General features: G+C 44.8%; 1 protein-coding gene across 1 annotated transcript in view; it reads left to right on the forward strand.

Annotated features, from left to right (window-relative positions):
- Positions 1-18,954, forward strand: part of GAP43 (growth associated protein 43) — a 58,475-nt gene extending 39,521 nt beyond the window's left edge. The window contains exon 3 of the mRNA XM_061988723.1: positions 18,114-18,954. Within this exon, the coding sequence (XP_061844707.1) occupies positions 18,114-18,202 (89 nt within the window). The 3' untranslated portion in view covers positions 18,203-18,954. The remainder of the gene's footprint in view (positions 1-18,113) is intronic.
- The last annotated feature ends 213 nt before the right edge of the window (positions 18,955-19,167 follow it).

Below are 19,167 nucleotides of genomic sequence, written 5' to 3' on the forward strand. Positions count from 1 at the left end.
CTCCAAATTTGGCTAGCTCTCACATCAAAAGCACTCTCAGATTGTCAGGTAAGAATACAACAAAGCCCAGAAATGTGAAAGAGTAAATTGTGCCTAAGGAAACAAATGGATCCTCTTTTGTTGGAAAATGCAGAATGCTGTCTCTTGCTCCATGAAATAGCTTTACAATGGAGCAGTTTCACAGCTGAAATGAAATATCAGCCAGATGACAATTGCTTTGCATGTAAGCGGGCCAGCTGTTCCCCCAGGGCCTTACATCCTGCCAGCAAGGAGCACTGGGAGGAACTATCTTCTCTTTGCTTCCTCAGAGGCATCAAATCTCTAGGGATCCTTTTTCATGGTTTAGAGTTGAATCAGTTCTTTGTTTTCAGTTCAATCAGCATGGAAGGACAATACTTGCTGCACCTAGGGAGCACGGGCTGTATAAAGATTTGGAAAGGGAGACTGTCTATTGTCATGTACCAGCTAGAAGGTACAGCGTGTGCTACGCAAGAGGATTGCAGTTGTATAACTGGAGTTTTAGTCTTGGCCCATGGGTAGCTGGCATGAGCCAGCTACACCCTCAATGCCGTTCCTGTTTCACAGGAGCTTATCTCTGTTGCTACACCTGGCAGCAGAGAAAAGCAATGCAAATACAGTAGTCTTCCCGTGACTGCCCCAGAACGAACAACTGTAAGCAAGCGTGCCAGCATTTTCTTGTTTGTAATGCTACTCCAGTAATAAAGTAAGAATATAAATGCAACTTAGGTTACCTGAAAAGTACTGAAAAGGTGTCAAAGTAAGCACCTAGTCCTCAGTTGCTCTGAAACGTTTAATCTTTGCATTGTTTCCACATGGGTATAAGCATTGCATGGGTGTTTCACAGCCATTCACTACTTGCATTAGTGTAAATAGTCATGTGAGAGGCAGAGTGAGGAAAGGGGAACGTCATGATTTTCTGGGGAACGGGAAACCTACACATTACCTGCTACAGGTGCAGGATTTCCTCCTCTGTTGCACTAAAGTGCTGCCTTTGGTCCCATGTCAGCTATTTTCCGAGAGACATCTTGTCCCATATAGGTGTGAACTGTGTTAGTGGACTTAGTGGTGAAGAAGGACCTCTTTTGATGAAATCCTAAGTGGTACTAAGCAAATTTACCAATGACAAAGTGTGAGCTGACTCCAGAAGAGGCCTCTTGAAGAGAGCAGCATACCACTGTTTTGCACCAAGGAGGTGCCACTTCTTTTGGTACCTCAGTGAGAGATGCATGGATGCTCAAGGTTGGTTAGCTGCTTTGTTGTTGTGAAGAATGGAAATTATAAGAAAGGTGACAGCAATCTTTCATCCTTTCTGCTGTTGCAGAATCAGCCAAGCACCTCCTTGTTGATCATGGCATGCTGCACAGAGTTCCTGTTCATAGGCAGGTTGGCCAACCTCAGTCTTCTCTGCATCTTTATGGTATTCCTGCAGCCGAACAAACCTATCTCTCTTGAACCTGTACAATACTGAACTTTCTAGAAGATATACCAAGGCCTTGCTGAGAACATTTTGCTCTTGCATGTCTCTACAGGGAGAGGCTCTTACGAGCAGTACATACAGGTGACGTTTGAGGCAGTGCATACTGATGTCACAATATGTGCTCATGTTGTATAGCATTTACTCATGCTAACATACAACTCTCTGCAGTCAAAGCTGATGGTTAAACTCCACCTAGATTTAGCTCAAAATCACTGTCACCTCATTACAATATTTTCCATAGTGGCCCACTACAACTGCAATGAAATCACCTTAAGAAAATGCTCTGACATCCACACATGGGAGAAAGGCTTTCTGCCATAAATGAGAACCACATTTTCTACTGAAGAGGGCTCAAATAGCAGACTGACTAGGAGAATAGACAGACGGATGATGAAATGTAAGCAGCAGCTGTTTGCTGTAACTGACAGCAATGCTCTGCACGACCGCCAGTGGTCTCTTTACACTAGGATCAAGTAGGCTGAACTTTTCAGATAGATGTAAGCTTGCAGGGTATCAGCTGGGATTTACAGCTCCCAGGAGCAGTACTTTAAAGATATCAGTAGTGACCCTGTGGTACAGACAACTGCCATGTGCAGAGGAAAGGGGTTGGGAAAGTTCACCAGGTCAGCATGATCAGATTACTTAGACATTCCTCGAGAGCTGCATAATAGGTGCATTAATATTGGATTATCAGTGGCAGTGCAGTTATCACTTCCAGTCTCTGTGGCAACTGCATGGACTCTGGCAAAGTGAATTTGTACTATCAAGGTGCCATGTGAATAACTAGTAGAGGAAACATAGGTCTGACCTGGCTTGGCAATTTCTAACAGCCATTTATTGCACTTTTTGCAGTGGCTAGCACCAAATACTGCTATGGGCAGATTTAGGATAAACTACCTCTCTTCTGCTATGACTCATCCCTGCTCTCTGTTGCCTAGGATTTGATTTAAGAGTTAAAGCATGATGTATTTGTCTCTATTGTAACTGTGGCTGTACATGGCATATATGTGAATGCACAATGTCCGATTGATAGTCAATAGCTTTCCCAACTCCAACCAACTAGGAAATGGTTGTAAGTTCAACAATGAATTGGCCACTGTTGCCTTAAATACCTTTCTGTGCTTGTGTTGTGTTACAAAAAGCGTAAAGGCTTCTGATAGCCCTGCTTTATGCCATTGCTTATTGTATATAGCATCATATAATATGCACAGAATATGTACCATGGCCTTGATTGTTCATCCCTTTACTGAAGAAAATAGAAGCAGTGCTTTCAATTGCTTTTTATATGAAATGGTTCTCATGCTTTTTAGCATCTTTATTGCTTTTCTCTGCACTCTCTTTAAATCTGCAAATGTCCTTTATGAAATGAGGTGATAAACACTGTATGTATTAGTCCAAAAAAGGCTGTACTGGTATATACATATTTCCAGAAAAGCCATATTTCTTCTGGTTTGCTCTTCATCCCAGTCCTTACGCACACCAACATCTTTGCATTTTGAAGACAGCTACCAGATGATCATCTGGTGACTGTGACGACATCCAGGTCTGTTGTGGACCTGGGAGTTCTCCTCTTTGTGAAGGCATTGCATAAATATTTTATTCAGCCATTTGATGGTCTGTGAGACTGGGCAGTGGCCAAGAGAACCAAAGAAAATGTAGTCAGTGACAGCAGGCTTACAAGTCAAGCCACTGATGTCACCTCTGTAGGACAGGTTTCACCACCCGTTCTGGATCTCCGATAGACTTGTGAAACATGAACTTACATAAGCTCAATTTGAACAAGTCTTTAGCCACAATGTATTTCTCAAGACTATATTCATGCTGCAAGCTTGATTTAAAGGAAGACTTTTTCATTCCCTAGCTTTCCTTTCTGTTGGTGTGGAATGTCTTTCAGGAAGAAAAGAGAGGAGACACTTAATGATAATGTATGGGGGAAGATTGAATGATGGAGAATGCTGCTGTTGTGTGCTTAGCTGTTCTCTGAAGGGGAATCTGGTCTTGTTTTGCAGGTTACTAGAACTGTGACTTTCTGGTTCTGTATTCTCTGCTTTTCACATCTATTAGCTCTCACAGACTGTACCATATACATTCCCTTGGATTTATCATCATCAGATATGAATAGGATCTGTGGGAATGTTTCTTTTCTTCTTTCTGTGTCCTTAGCTACATCACTGTCAGCATGGGACACTGGAACAGAGATGAAAATCTCAGCTGAGGTCCTGGCAGCCAAGAGCCCGTGTTGGACACATGCCTCTTGCAGGGCTGTGGAACAGTCAGGAAACAAGCAATGGAAATCTGGATAGGGCCCAGAGATGCAGAAGAAAATGCAGTTTAATGACAGGAAAAGTGAGACTCAAGGCTTCATGTAAATAAGTCTTGGATAAAGGTCACAGGTCCCTATTATCCAATGATCAGAGGACCACCCACTTTCCAGCTGTGCCTTGAGGCAATAGCAAATGAGTCCTCTTCTCATTATAAAAGAAAGCAGAAGGTGGAAGGCACTGTTCGACCCCTCCATCTTCCTTCAGCAAAACACAGTAATTAGGAGCGTTAGTAATGATAACTGGACATTACCTGTAACCTACAGGGCTTAATGAAGAAGAAAATCTCTCTGACATTTGGAAGAACATCTGAATCTCAATACTACAGTGATGCAGTGCTGCAGAACCACAACTGATCATGCACTGCACATACAGGCAAAGGGATGGGAAGGCAAGAATGAGAGCTGTGACAGGTCTGCAGGAGCATTCCCCAGTGCTGTTGACTTTGGCAGAAGCCTCTTAGTAGCTGTGAAAAATGTTCCAAAGACCTTATCATTTCAAGAGATGAAATAAAGTAAAAGTAATTTAAAGCTGAGGTGGTAGAAACTACTTTTAAAACCCCCTTTGCTGTTCTGAAAAGCCTTAGGCACCCATTGATTTGGAAATGACACAAGCCACTAAGAAGGATGTGTGAATATAAGCTTGTGTGGACTAAATCCATAACTGCCCACTTTTTAATTGAATGTAGGACTTCATCCCCTCACCGAGCGTGGGCTTAAAAATTAAAGACTATGTATTCCAGTTTAGACACCCTGTGTTACCTATCCCCAAATTTATCTTACAAGTTTCCTTCCTTCCTTCCTTCCTTCCTTCCTTCCTTCCTTCCTTCCTTCCTTCCTTCCTTCCTTCCTTCCTTCCTATCCATGCTCATCAGCTATAGCTGCAGATGCCAGGCTGAAATCTAAGCATCACTAACTTATGCAAGGCTGGGATTTTACCTGTGATTTCAGCATGAGCATCGTAAGCAATTCAATCATAGAATCATAGAATGGTAGGGTTGGAAGGGACCTTTAGAGATTATCTAGTTCAACCCCCCTTGTTTCAGTGCTGAAACAAGGTACAGGCCCCAGGAGGCTAAGCCCTGGGCTGTAGCCTGCCCTGCTGCACTTTCCAAGCCAAGAAAGACATGTGAGTTGAAGGAGCCTGTGGGCTTAAACTTGGATCTGCTCACAAGTGGTCTGTATGTTTCTTCCCCTTGGAGGTACTCAGTGCAATATTCTAATATTGGTCTTCTGCTTTCTGCAGAGGGGTGGAAATCCTCTGTATCCACAGGGTCTGATCAGAGAATTGATGTGAAGTTATCTTCAGTAGGACTGCTACAATTTATACCAGCAACAATTCCATCTGGTCCTTTGTCTGCGTTCACAGTCCATTATTCAAATGGCACACCAGGGATACAGAAAAAGTAGCTTTATTATCGAACTATGAGTAGGCACAACTGTCACCTCAGTCTCTTAAACCTGTACCACACCTGCACCAGTCCCATGGTACACCTCCGAACATCATGAACTTTGAGGGTTCCTGAAACCTGTCCCAGCACTTACTGCTGAGCTTTGTTGGGAGACTGATCATTGTTGCCAAACATGGTGGCCAGGCACAGAGTCTGAACTTGATCTCTTGCCTATGACACAATCTCTCCCAAGCTGGAGGTATTCAAGACCCGCCTGGACATATTCCTATGTGACTTGATCTAGATGAACCTGCTTCTGCAGGGGGATTAGACTAGATGATCTCTGAAGGTCCCTTCCAACCCCTACCATTCTATGATTCTATGATTCTATGAAACAGACCTGAGGCCCAGCAGGAAGGCAGAGGAAAGAAATGCATCATTTCGCTAGATGAACAGCAGGTCTCAAGAGATACTAACCCAGCACTGTTCACTGCACTCAATAAAGAGACACAAAATGCAAAAGAAAATGTTTCTTTGTGCCTGTAGCTAGAATCCTTCATGGCTGAAGTCAAACGGCCATAAGAAAGATGGATGGAGTCAATGATTTTTACACCAGGGGACAAGAAGAAAATTCCGACTGTTCTAACTGATGTAGCATGCAGCTACTTCTAGTCTTTATTTCTAGCAAAACACAAACACGTGTTTCTACCAAACAGAGGAGTCAAGCCTAATTGCAGTTCAGACCACCTCCATGCAGGGCTTCTGAGCCCTGCTGGGTTGGAATTCTTCTGTAAGACTTTTTAAAAAATTTTTAATTAAAGAACCCTTTAATTAAAACCCTTTAATTAAAGAACGAAACATAATGTACCAGTACCAAGAAATATTGGATTTTTAAATGGGACAGAAGATAAGATGGGCCCATGTGTTACTCTAGGAACCTAAATCCAGCGAGCTTTGCAAGCAAGCCATTGGGCTGATGGACAAAGTTTCCCTTGATCCCTCCTGCTGGAGTCGTTCCACTTTGTCTAAATTATTTATCATTTACTGGAGCCAGGATGTGGAGTTTGGTCTCCCCCATTCCAGATGAGTGCCCTCAGCACCGGTCTACAGAGTTAATGTTTTCCTCTGGCCCGATGAATATTTAATGATTATGGAAGTGGAACAGCTCCAGCAGGAGAGGAAGAGTAAGAAAGACATGTTCATTCACGTGAATATCTCACGATATTGCTTTGCGACTAGCAGGCAAGATCCAAGCCAAGAACCTTTACAGCATATAAAATCAACTGGAGGACAAGGGAAGAGAACATGAGCACAAAGCAATGGAGTGCCACTTCCAATGCCTCAGTGCAATTTCAGAGCAACTCAGGCCTGGTGGGTTCATGCTTCAGATAAGGTACTCTTTTGTGACAGCTGTTGTCAAAAATGATGGTGGTCAAGCCAAAAGGAAGGTCTACTCCACTTTTGCCAAAAACTTAGAAACTCTGCAAGTAGGAGCTGTGGTAACTTGAAGCTTCTGTGGACTTGTGCACAGCTGGGCTTCATAGCAGACTTTGGCTACACGTGAGGTAGTGGAAGAGTGGCTACTGCTTGGTCCCACAGCTTGGGCAGGGCCACCTTGGGCTGACAGTGTTAGCAAAAGGACAGCCACAGTGGTGCTGAAAAGTCCTTTGACGAGAGAAGGAAGCCTCGTAATTGAAGGCTAGGTCAGCAAAGGGCTGTCTTAGCACCTCATAAGGGTACTTTTTTTCCACCATAGTGGACAGTACTGAGGAGCTTTAACTTTGCCATTGATGACCTGGACATACCAGCTTCCCTTGGGTGTGTTAGATGATGAAACTTGGCCTCATGGCACGGACAGCTGTGCATGGGATGCAAGTCTGCCTTACTGTGGCCCTGCAAAGTCTCCCCAGCATTTGCAGCTGCCCAGCCGGGTCCCCTCATGTCAAAGCTGAATTCATCAATCACAATTGTGAATTGTTACTGTCACACACCACTCAGAAAGTTCAGAGGCTGGTAAGTCCTTCCCAGACTGGGAAAAAGTTGGGTTTTTGTTTTTATAAAAACCCAATTGAACAACAAAAAAAAGTTCATATTTGAATTAAAATCAGAATTACTGCTGTGAGCTGCTGCCACTTTCACATGAAAGACTGTCACTGCAAAGAGAGTGTTTGTGAAAGCCTTTCCAGGCAGCTCCCTCTCTCCTTCCTTTCTGCTACGCAGCTCGACTCACTGAAGACAGACAGGGCCAGGCACAGGGCAGCCCTGTGCCTTCTTTCTTCCTAGGGCTGAGCACTTAGGACCAAGCATCACTACACCTCTAGACACAGAGATTCTTGGTGTGAAAAAGGCAGATGTACACTGATCTTCCATCTTAAGCCAAGCTGTGGCCTTTCACCTGCTAACCCTTAGGCTTTCTCATGGGCACCCAAGAGATCTGGTGACAGACCAAGGAGGGTCTTTGCAGTATGAGCTGGGGAAGGAAAGTATCCATCTGTCTGCCCAGTTTTGCAGGATAAGTGCCGTGACTCCTGCTCTTTCCATCCCTGGAGGGCTGTGATTAAGCAGTCCCGGATAGGGGATTTGGGGCAGAAGGGAGGACTACTCTGCACCAGCAATGCCACTCCACATTGTTTCAAAGTGGTGGTTTCCCCACAAGTGCTCGTAGGTCAAAACGCCTCTTCCTACATCCAGGCTGTGATATTGTGTGCAATAACCTGCTCTCATTGAAATGGACAGCAAAGTTCCCAGGAGCTTCAATGGGTACAGCATTAAGCCTGAACTGCTTCCTAGAGAACAGCAGCTGTGTTTCAGTGCCCGTTCTGCACGAAACACCTTAGGATTCTGTCTGTGTGCTTCTCAGCTGCGTGTATGGGAAATATTAGTAATTAATGCAAAGAGCCGGTGGTGCTGTTGCAACTGCTAGGGGCAGTTGTCGACAAGATGGCTGCGGAAGGCTTGCCAACAGGCACTTAAATCATTTTAGCATCCAATCTGCGCAGCTTTGGTGTATGATGATGGACAGAAACGAACTAACGATTTCTAAATGAAATTTCTCCTTCATTTAAACACAAAATGGGAGGATGGCAAAGGGGGAAAAAAAAAAAAGAGACATTTTATATCCTCTCTGTGATTGTAATTCCCTGCCTTCAGCAAGATCAATATCATTTCTGCTGGAGATGGAGGCTGCCTCAGGTTTCCATGGCAATCTGGTTGTTGGAGGCTTGCAGGCTCCATGAATCCTGAATTTATCAGCCTTTTAGGCTTTAATAATGGAGGCCAGTAGTCAGGCAGCTTATGAATGGCACATGTCTTTTAGGCTGGGGGAAGGGAGGTAGGAGTGTGGTTTGTAGTAAGGGCTGCAGCAATTTGTTTTCCTGCCACTGACAGCTGAAGGAGGAGAAATATGAGGAGGAGGAGCAGTGCATTAATTCTGGAAGCACCAAAGGAATTTCTAGACCTTCTTGCTGCAGTTGTGAAGACTTCTTCCTCTGGCCTCTTTTTTCTTGCCCAGTTTCTCCAGGGCAGGGGAGGAGAGTAGCCTCACAGCCATTCCCGTGTGATGAAGTGAGAGAGCTTTAGGTGGAGAGTCCAGAGATCTAGCACTCTGCATGTTTCCTTCCTTTCCTTCACCCTCTTTATTTCAGGATCAGCAGTGCGCGAATGCCAGCAGTCTGCTACAGTTTTGGGTTCATTTTTATCCCCCTACTGATCCTACCACAATTGCCAGGCTGATCAGCAGAACTGTAAGATGGGCAGACCTCTGAGGATCTGATCTGTCTGTCAAACTTCTGTCTCTTGCTGTGCTATTCTCTGTACATCTGCCAGGCCTCTCCAAATCCAAACCTTCATCCCCAAAGTGCTGTAAGCTTCACTCCCTGAATTAATTACTTTGCTATAAATGTCCTGGCTGTACAGGAAACACTATCAGTCACTTCAATAAAGCTGCTGTTTGCTCACTTGACTGGTCTACTGGAGGTATTTCCAGTTCTTCTTACCTTTCATCTGATTTCTTCCTGATGATCTAACAGGGCAGACATCCTAGAATCTAAAGAATAAATGGATATGTCTTATTAAGACCTTGTTGTTCTGTCCTCTCATGTGCCTTCTGTTTCTAAATCATCCTTCAGAACTTAATCCAGCAAGGGGGGAAAAGAGGAGTGGCAGAAAAAGAATACTGTTGTTCGAGATGAGGACATCCTGTTTTTCAACACAAATGCCAAGAGCAGCTGCCAACTGTTACATTGCACAGCTGGAAGCAAGTAAAACTCTATATTCAAGCTGTTTGAATCACAAGGTATTTAAGGAATTAAAAAGATTAGCCTTTCTGGTCTCCAGGACCAATGTGAAATCAACATGGGCAGGGGAGGACAAGAGTAAAGATCGACTTGTGGGTTACTTATTCTTAGGTTTTCCTCAGGTGAAATAATGAATGCCTTCCTTCTATCTGCCTTTCTGTGATGGTTGTTGTGGGACTACTGCTAAGAATGCTGCACCTCCAGTATGATCTGAGATTAGGACTTTGTGGAATTTCAGAAATGACAGGACCAAGGCATCACACCCATGAAAGAGTTGCTGTGTGCAGAGTGTCTGGTTGAAATGCTAGAATGAAAAGCCAGGGCAACTCAGCCTCCTGGGCACACCACCACAGGCTTTTGTGTGATGGAAGCCAGGTTCTTCATACTTTGCTCATTCTAAAATGCAGATAAGAGCCTTTGCTTTCTTCACTGGGACAACTCATCGTTGAGATGATAAAGACCAGATAAATACATTGCTGGCTGCCTGTGGCAATTTGGGAAGGTCACAACGGAGACAGCTCTTGATGTTCACAAGGCCTGGGTTCGTCATACATGTATGATGTGGATATTATATATCCCATTTTATCTTATATTTCTGTTACAATCTGGATATTGTATGTAAAAAGACCAATATGCTACCTTGCTGGAAAGTCAAGCAGTGGATAATGAAGAATTATGGTCTGAGTGCCTGCAGAGGCATCTTTGACTCTGTCTCACTCTTTTCGGTGGAGATGGAGAGGCCAATAGATTGGAATCTCTCCTGTAGGGAGCCTTTCTCCTCCAGCAGGGCAGCTGACCAACTAATTGGGAATCAAATCAGCTCTGACCCCATCTGATATCTGGGGAGACCATGCACAAGTCACTACCCATGTCTCCACTGCAGGCTCCCCAACTGTAGAGACTGGGGAGCCTTGATAGGAATCTGTCAAAGTCAGCACCTTTGATGCCATTTGCTCAATACCAGTGCAAAACATCTTCCTCCAAGGCACTCTCATCCCAAGAAGGCTCTTTTACTTCTCTTTTGGCCACTGTACTATGCGGCCTCCTACTCAACCACCACTTATGTAGTAACAAAGCTTCTCTCCAGAAGCACCCTGACAGATCACACTACTGCCAGGTAGGAGAACCTTGTCCTCCCCAGGGCTGCATTTGCTTGTAACAGTGACAGTGGCCAGGAGAGAGGCATTGTTAAAGGAGATTTTAGTATCTGAAGACCTAACCGCTCTGATAGCCTTCTTCCAGCCCTAGTTGGTTTACAATTGCCCAGTTATAGGTACTGTACACAGGAGATTTGGGCCAAAAGTGCTGGTAATAGGCAGGAATAAATGACCAGCAGGTGCAGGCATGTCATTTGTCTCAGCCTTCAGGCCTGGATGCATCCATGGGTGTGGGAAAGAAACAGCAGTGAAAGGAAGGAGAGACACTCCTTTCCCATCCTCCAGAAAGCAAAAATATTTGCAAATGTAGCTGTAACAGGGTTAACACCTTACATTCACAAGGAACATACTCCCTTTTCTCTCTCCACCTTCATCTTCTACCACTCCCATTTCTCTGGAGACCTCACTGCTCCCTCCCATCAGCTAAAGTTGGGGAGTTTCCATAGCAACCTGGCAGCTGGTGTCTAGACACTGTGAAAGATGCTTTGCAATGGAGCTGGAATGAGCCTGACTCCCCTCAGCACCCCCTCCCCACCACCATGCACCCTGAGCATCCAGTCCACCACTCCCTGCCTTTCCAACTACTGCATATAGATGCCAATGCAGAGTGGGATTTCTGTGGTGGTGCTAGGGGAAGAAAGGCTAGGAGCAGGAGAGGAAATCCCTAAGCCACTGGCTCTTCAACCTGAGAAAGTGCAAAGGTAGTTGGGGCCACAGAACTGGGGCTGGCTGTCCTCTGAGGATTTAGCAGGACCAGGAGAAGAGAAAAGTTGTCCAAACTTGGACTAAAGTCATTACCCATGGTGTTGGAAGTTGTTTTTTTCTCTCTGATAGAGCCACAGAGGCTGGTATACATGGTGCTGAAAGAAAGACCAGGCAGTCCAGGAAGAGGAGGCCCAAACTACAATGTATTGTGGCCATATTCACTTTTTTAAATTTAATCTTAACAGCCTTCTTTGCCTGCTTCTTTACAGTAGTTACCAAGCAACTTCTCTGGACCTCCTGCCTGCTGCTTGCAGCGGGGTCATCCTACCCCACCACATTGTTGTTAGGTTTGCCAAGGGTATGCAGATCTCCCAGGTGCCATGTGCCCACAGTGGCTCCCAGGGCTCCCAGGAACCAGGTGGTACCCTGGGTCTGTCTGTACTAAGTGGGGGATTCACCAGGGGATTGGAAGAAATTGTGCAAGTCAGTCACTTGACGGACAACAGTCACTCACAACACCCAACAACAGCCACTCACTTGAAACACTCAGTTCTTTCATTTCTCACTGTTTTGATGGGCTGGCCCAAGTCTGCCAGTTTTCAGAAGCAGTGAGTGGGGAGGGCGTAGGATTTTAGCACTGCATATGACACATTGTAGGGCTGACTGCAATGGGCTAACTTGGATCAGGAAGAGAACTGCATAAGCAACAGCTCTGAACCTGAAGTGTGTCATTTCAGCAGTCTCAGACCTACCATCGTCTGCCTGGAATCAGCTTCTGGCTGGCTAGAAGGACAGATGGATTGGGACAGATGAATCAAGCTGTGAAGCCTGGATTCAAATCTGGATCCAAATGTCATTAAAACTAGGAGAGGCTTGGGTCAGGGGTTTTAAATGGGGCTTTCCAGTGCTCCTTACCCTCTAAAATATGTCTCTAAACAGAGTTATCTCTGGGGCAAACAAAGTCTGCTTATAGCAGGACAGGAATATCTAGATTTGGGAACAAAGAGGAGATCAGATGAGGCACAGGTTTTCAGTTCCATCTCTGACCAAGCTGTAGCTGGCAGAGGACAGAGGGAGAAAGGAATGAGCTATGACAAATGCTAGAGAAAGAGCAACGGCTTAGTAAATCTGGGCAATACTTGAGCATGAAGGCATGGGAGAGTTCTAGCTGCACAATCAATATCAGCAATAATTATGCAAACAGTGGGAAAGCAGCAAAAGCAAAATCTCTGCATCTATAGTAGAATGCCTGAGTGTTTGTGCAGTTTCTCTTCTCTTGGCATCAGCTGTGGTAATTTAAAGATCTGCAGTGGAACGGAAACAAAAAGGAAAACAAAACCCAAGCCACCAGCCACAAAAGAAATGATCAGCAGAGAGGTTGCTGCTGCTATGGTCATAAGCTGATGTCTGCTCTGATTTAATTAATCTTGGCAAGTCAAGCAGGAGCTGGGCAGGTCCCAAGAGACAGTGTTTTACCCGGAAATCCACTCAACCTAATTTCACTAATGTAGGGCAGCAGAGAGACTTGGAGAGGAGCCTGCACGCTCAGCCATTAGAGTACAGAATAGGCAAAGGCAGCTGGAAATACCACCATCCAGTAAAACTGCTGCTTGCGTGCCTGCTTCAACTTTACAACAACCAGACCTGCACATGTTTGAGGTGTTTGCTCCTCAGTAGGGCTCACAGGAATGACTCTCACCCTTTCCAAGAAATAAATGGAGTGCTGAGGGATAGGAGCTCCGTGACACTCGATTTCAACAAGGATTTCTGGTTCACTTTGATATTATTTCTCTTCCAGTTGGAGCTCCATGTATGAAGCATTTCTCTAACACAGGCCTTTCAGGGAAGCAAACACACTTCAGCCTTTCCCACCACCCAGCTCTATCACTTAAGCAATTCCACAGTAACATCTTTAAGGTTTGCCTGGTACTGCCCAAAAGATTTCTCAACTTGGCTGCCTGGTCCAGGATGATAGATTGACGTGAGATTGATAGCAACTCTGCCCACAGATCCCTGTATCTTTGGCAAAATTATCCTATAATGTGATTTGGCCTGCAGTATAGGTTTCAAAAGACTGAAACAATAGGCAAAGCTGCAAAACAAGCTAAAAATCTCATAGATGAATCTAGAACAGGACTTCAATAAACAGGAGCAGGGCAAGTGGTGACAATTGTGAGGGTGATGATTACAAGCACAAACTAGGTGTTTTTTTGTGAGTTTCAAAATGAGTTTCACTCATTTTTTGAGCCTGAGCCCTTCTTTTTTGCCCTGTGGTTGGAATGCTCTAGAACAAACGTGAATGTCTTTACCTTAGCTTGCTAAAGGTGTAGGTGTTCCCAAGCTGCAATTCCTTTTGTCCTAAAGAAGATGTCTAAATAGGTCAGGTTAGTAGAGTCCTAGAAATGTCATGTTTGGGTTTTTTTTTTTTTTTCTCCATTGATTAGAAAGGGAGCAGAGGGTGAGAAGATAAGCTGGAGATGTTGCTGTGTAGATGTCTGGAGTTAGGTGAGATGTCCACCCACTCTCACTTCAACTTTCTCATTTCATGATCCCTTCGCATGAATCTCAGTGCTGCCCCAGTCCAGATCCATCTTAGGAAATAACTCGGTGCCACCTGCTTTTCCTCTCATTTCCAAGTGGACACAGGGGACTCTGATCTCGCAGGAGGAAATCTCACAGTGCTGGAAATTTGGCTACCCAGGACAAAAATACTTTTGTTCCTCAAGCAGAGGACAGAAAATTTTGCTTAAATGCCCCGAATTCTCCTCTGTTTTTCTGTCACCTTTTACACCTATTCCAACAAAGTGTAAAGTGAATGTAAAATGCTAAGGAAGGCAGTGCAAATAACCGTTATGTATCCACCACAAACTAACAAGTCTGACTGCCCAGAGTTCATGGAGGTGGGAAATCAAGACTAGTATTGGGTAAAAAACAATGTAAGAAATGTCCTCTGTGATGTATGAAACCCCCAGGATAACTATCTACTAGTCTCCCCAGGGATATGTTGCCCTCCTTTACTGGCACACTGAAAACTAGGATGGAGAAAACCCCAGAGCACATACTGCAGGAACAGTCTGCATCAAACAAGCTGGTGAAGGGTGACTCAGATAAACCGTGTCACCTCTCCTCGTGAATCAGAAACTGCTGTTAATTTGCCCCAGTGTCAACGGAGTTGTGCTGCATTGCTCCCATTGAACAGAGAGAATCCTCTTTTCACAGCCATGGTTTAGCAGTGCCACAGCTTGAACTTTATTATTTGTGCTTTTTTTTTTATATCCTTTGTGATTTGTTTCTTACTAAAGTTCATGACTGGATAATAACACCAGGTTGCTGCTTTTCATTCATCCCAAAGATCAATGAAATGCTGCTAAAGCTGCTGGGAAATAAGACATAGCTTAGCAGGGTGTAGCAATGCAAGAAGGAAGAGGGAGAGGGGCTGGCTGAATTTTCTGTGATAATTCCTATTTGGAAAGGTGGACCTCTTGTTTATATTTGGGACATCCACAGTCAGGAAAATTAACTCTAGTTTGTCACGTGTCCAGCATTTGCCTTGCACGATTCCTCTCTGTAAATATGAATAAGTGGTGAAGTTACTTTAAATCCTTTCTGCTGCTTTATGACCTCAGAGTCAGTCCAAACTATTTCACCCACAGCAGAAATCAGTGCAGTCCCTGGGCTGTTTCAGTGGAGAGTCACCTGTCTTATCACTAACTGCTCCCCAGAGAAGAGCAATGGGTGCAGAGAGGTACCCCCGTGCAATTCCTCTGCTAGACAGGGATCTCTGGGCCCCACAGACACTCTCTGGAAATAAGATTTGCCACTGTGGTGAGCCAATAGAGAACAAAAAGTGGCAGGAAACTGTGTTTCAACTTGCCTGCTTATCCTAAGAGTGAGAATGGCATAGGGAAACGTCGTGAGCTAGTCCATGTCACCCAGGTTGACAGCTCCCCTACTTTGTGTGCAACCAGATTTCCTGCCCATCTCGCTAGGACAGTCATCAAGAGCCACTGTAGGAACTAGGCCCCACTTTCTGTAATGGTGAGGGATCTGTGCAACTCAGCAGTTCGTATGTCTTGGCCAAGGCACTTAGTATCAGAGCAGGTATGATGCAGGACCTCCTCGTGTCTGTCCTTGTGCTTGCTGTCTTACAGGCCTTGGTGTTGTGCTGTCATGAGGAGTCTGTGAGTGGGGACTGCCAGCTATAATCTGTGCATGTCTTCTGTAGGAAGACACAGAACGTTTTAAACGTAAATACACTGCTGGGGTTTGTGTTTTCTTGTAGCTGCATTGCTTATCCTTTGTTCCTTTTTCGCTCATCTTGCATTTATGTGTGGAAAACCCAGAAATTTACAGAAAAGCACACTTTGCTGCTGGCTAACAATAGCCTTTTGGCTCAAATTTAGAGGTATGTAATCATGTATTAGGATTCTACTCTCGGCTCCATAATTCAATGTGTCTCCTACTATGAGTGCTTTGGAGAAGAACAGGATTAAAAGGGCTCCCCTCCCTCCCCAGTGGAGAGTGGAGAGTGATCAAGTCATTCAGGAAAATTAACAAAACTAGGGCAAGCTGGCCTGCTTTGCCTTACAATGATACATCCTATTTTAATCAGTAGCTTATTTTGTCTTTGGTTCATGGTGGTAGATGTACCATATATAGAAGGAGCCCTTCAGTTGCATTACGTTTAGCTGTTTAGTGTCGAGGGAAAGAAAGTCCACAGATGTTTCTGCTGTCAGAGGATTTGCACGTGCAGGGGCTCAGGACATGGGAATGTTCCCACAGACTCTTTCCTTTTGGAAAATCAACAGTTAGAGTTTACTAAGACAAAAAGTATTTGAAGATTCAGAAGCAAAGCCTTTAATGAAGATGATTCAAGATAGGAAGTTACACACATCTTAAAGGTGATCCATATGGAAGCGGTGCCTAGGAATCTATTTAAAATCTAGACTAAAGAGCTGAGGGGGAGAGCAGGAATGAAGCAACTACTGACAGTGCTGGAAGCAAATACAAGTCTGCCATCTGATGGCATCCAATGGACCAGGCCAAAATGGATAAATGGTGTCAGTAAGGAAAATTTCAGATCCAGATTTTCATTCTCACTAATATTAAACACCGGTGTAAGGATGCAAATCCTCAGAAACTAAACATTGGCATATGAATATTCATATTTGTCCAGCTTGACAGCATAGGCCATGGTGTGATTTTTGAATACAACTAGCTTTGCCTCAGAGAGCTCCCAGACACAGACACTCTGTTCTGGAGACTGAGAGAGTTTAGCCATGGGGACATGAGCTGTGTGGTGCCAACTAGCCTCTTGGGGCCAGAGTGTAGTCCCTGGACCATTTTATTTGCTGTTGTAATGTAAATCTGATAGTCCATCAGAGAAGACAGGAACTGTCCAGGGACCCCACAGACCTCTCTGAATGACGATGGGAGATACAGTGGCACTATGGAGGTATATTGTGTGCTAGCACTGAGGTATGTGATCTACCAATCTTGTAGTCTGTCCCACACCACCCAGCTCTTCAGCACTTGTTTCTTTTCCCTGTTCTTGATCTCATGTCTGGAATGATACTTCTTGCTTGGCATTTCCATGGTCTCTGTTTGTGTGTGTGTGTGAGGAGGAGTCTGCCAGCAACGGGTGACATGGTGATAGAGTAGACCAGTCACTACAGTGCACTAAGACCTTTGTGCATTATTTAGCCTTACAGCCCTGGGTTAGCCATCCCCTGCTCCCGTAAACATTGATCCACAAGGTGCACAGATCTTACCAGGATTTCTGAAAGAAGCCTGGGAACGTGTTAGCATACCCTGATGTAAAGATGATGAGAGCTGGTCAGCAGGAACTCAGAGGCAATTAAACCCATCCTGCTGAAAACAAAGGGGGTGGGGTGTCTTGGGCTGGATGAAGCCAGTAGTAAGATTACTCCATCTTCAGGGGTGTTCCTTTTCCTTGCCTTTTCCCTGCTGGCTGCCTCTGCCTTCCCCTCCGTTCTGATCCTCTTAGTTCATTGTGACGGGATTGCTTGTAGCATTCATTTTAACTTCTCGTGTGAACAGTGAGCCAGATCAAGGTGTCTGATTGACAGGCAGGCCCAGACTCAAGTTACACTTGTTGCTACCCCCCGGGGCAGCTTTGCCTTCCAAAGAACAGCCCAGAAAACTGGAGAGACATGACAGCCTCCTGATGAAGGTTCCTGTTCTTGAAGGCTAGAGACATTTCTGTAGATCTCTGTTCATTTAAAGAGAAGTCTGAGTTACAGGTTATAATTTTTCCCTCTGAGTCTTACAGTCTTCTAGTGCACGTAGAGTTTTCTCTTTGTGACTTCGTTAAGTCTTGGCTGGGAGGGTCTATAGCGGTAATTAGGGAGAAACAATTCAACAGTGGTTGGTCAGTGGGTTCAGTAACAGGGTATGTGGGCTAGCTGGTAAGCCAAGAGCCTAATCAGTGCACCTGATGAAATGAATGGTGGTTGCCTGACATATCAGCATGATCTGGGCAGCTCCTTCTGTTGCCATGTTTCTGGCATGCCCAGAGGTGTTTTGTGTGAGCTACACACTTGCCTACTGGGCTGAATTCTGGCACATTCTTTCTATGCTGCAGAAACGCCAGGGCCTTTGAGACCTGAGTCACTTTGGGGTGTGAGAAGCCTGGAGCCATGCAGTCCATCATATCATGGCTGTGTGCAAATGCATGATGCTCTAGATGGTGGCTGACTAACCCTGGACCATCTCTTTCCCCACTAGATGCTGTAGAAGAAACCAAACCTACTGAAAGTGCCCAGCAGGAAGAGGTGAAAGAAGAAGAGAGCAAGGCGGACCAAGAAAATGCCTGAACATTAAGAAATGACTCCCCATTGCCCCTCCCTCCCTCCCCCTATCCTCTATCCTTCCTTCCCACCCCAATCTCGATCTCCCCACTTCCTGCTCACATCTGTGAGCCTGTCCATCCCTCTCCCATTCCCAACTAAACCCTTTTTCTCTCTGTGTGGCAAACATTTAAAGAAAAAAAAAAAAGGAAAAAAAAAAAGCAGGAAAAATCCCAGTCAAACAGTGTGGCTTAAACATTTCTTTGTTTCTTGGTGTTGTTATGGCGAGTTTTTTGGTAACGATGATCCAATCATTTTTGGGAAAATTCTTGCACTGTATCAGAGTTCTTTGACCTGGCGCGTGCGTGTGTCTGTCTGCCCACCGCGAGCACGCTCTCTCTCTCTCTCCCCCCCTCCTCTCTCCTCTCTTCTCCAAATGTGTGTGTGTGTGCAATGTTACGTTCATCCGAGGAGTCCAGACTTACCGAGTGAGTTAAAAGAGGAAAAACAAAAACACAAAAACCAAACCAAAAAGTAATTTTCTTTTCTTCCTTTTTCAATGCGATGGAATGAACGAAAGACAAAAAACCAAATAAAAAAAAAAAGAGAGATCAAACCCAACAACAACAACAAAAAAGAACAAAGAGTAATACTAAACCCCAGTTTTCAGAACTAGAACAACAACAACAAAAAAATGTGCCAATTAGCGTAATGCTTGGCTCCAGGCTCCTTTTTCAAACTGAACAATAATTATAATAAATGAGAATAATGATCATTAATACCACCGTGTCGCATTTCTATGCTGCTGTACACCCTGCTGACCTGCGGTCTTTGGTGGGCCGCTGCTTGCGTGGCCCCTCTGTGCTCCTCGGCCACCAGTCACTGACTGACCGATCACTCTCCCTGCCACTGCTGAGGGGGTTTTTAAGGGAAGCAGGCTTGGATTTTTTGAGTGAGGTGTTAGCACTGGATAACATAAAAAATGAAAGTGG

This window comes from Colius striatus, chromosome 1 (genome assembly GCF_028858725.1).
Source record: "Colius striatus isolate bColStr4 chromosome 1, bColStr4.1.hap1, whole genome shotgun sequence".
NCBI classification, from domain to species: domain Eukaryota; kingdom Metazoa; phylum Chordata; class Aves; order Coliiformes; family Coliidae; genus Colius; species Colius striatus.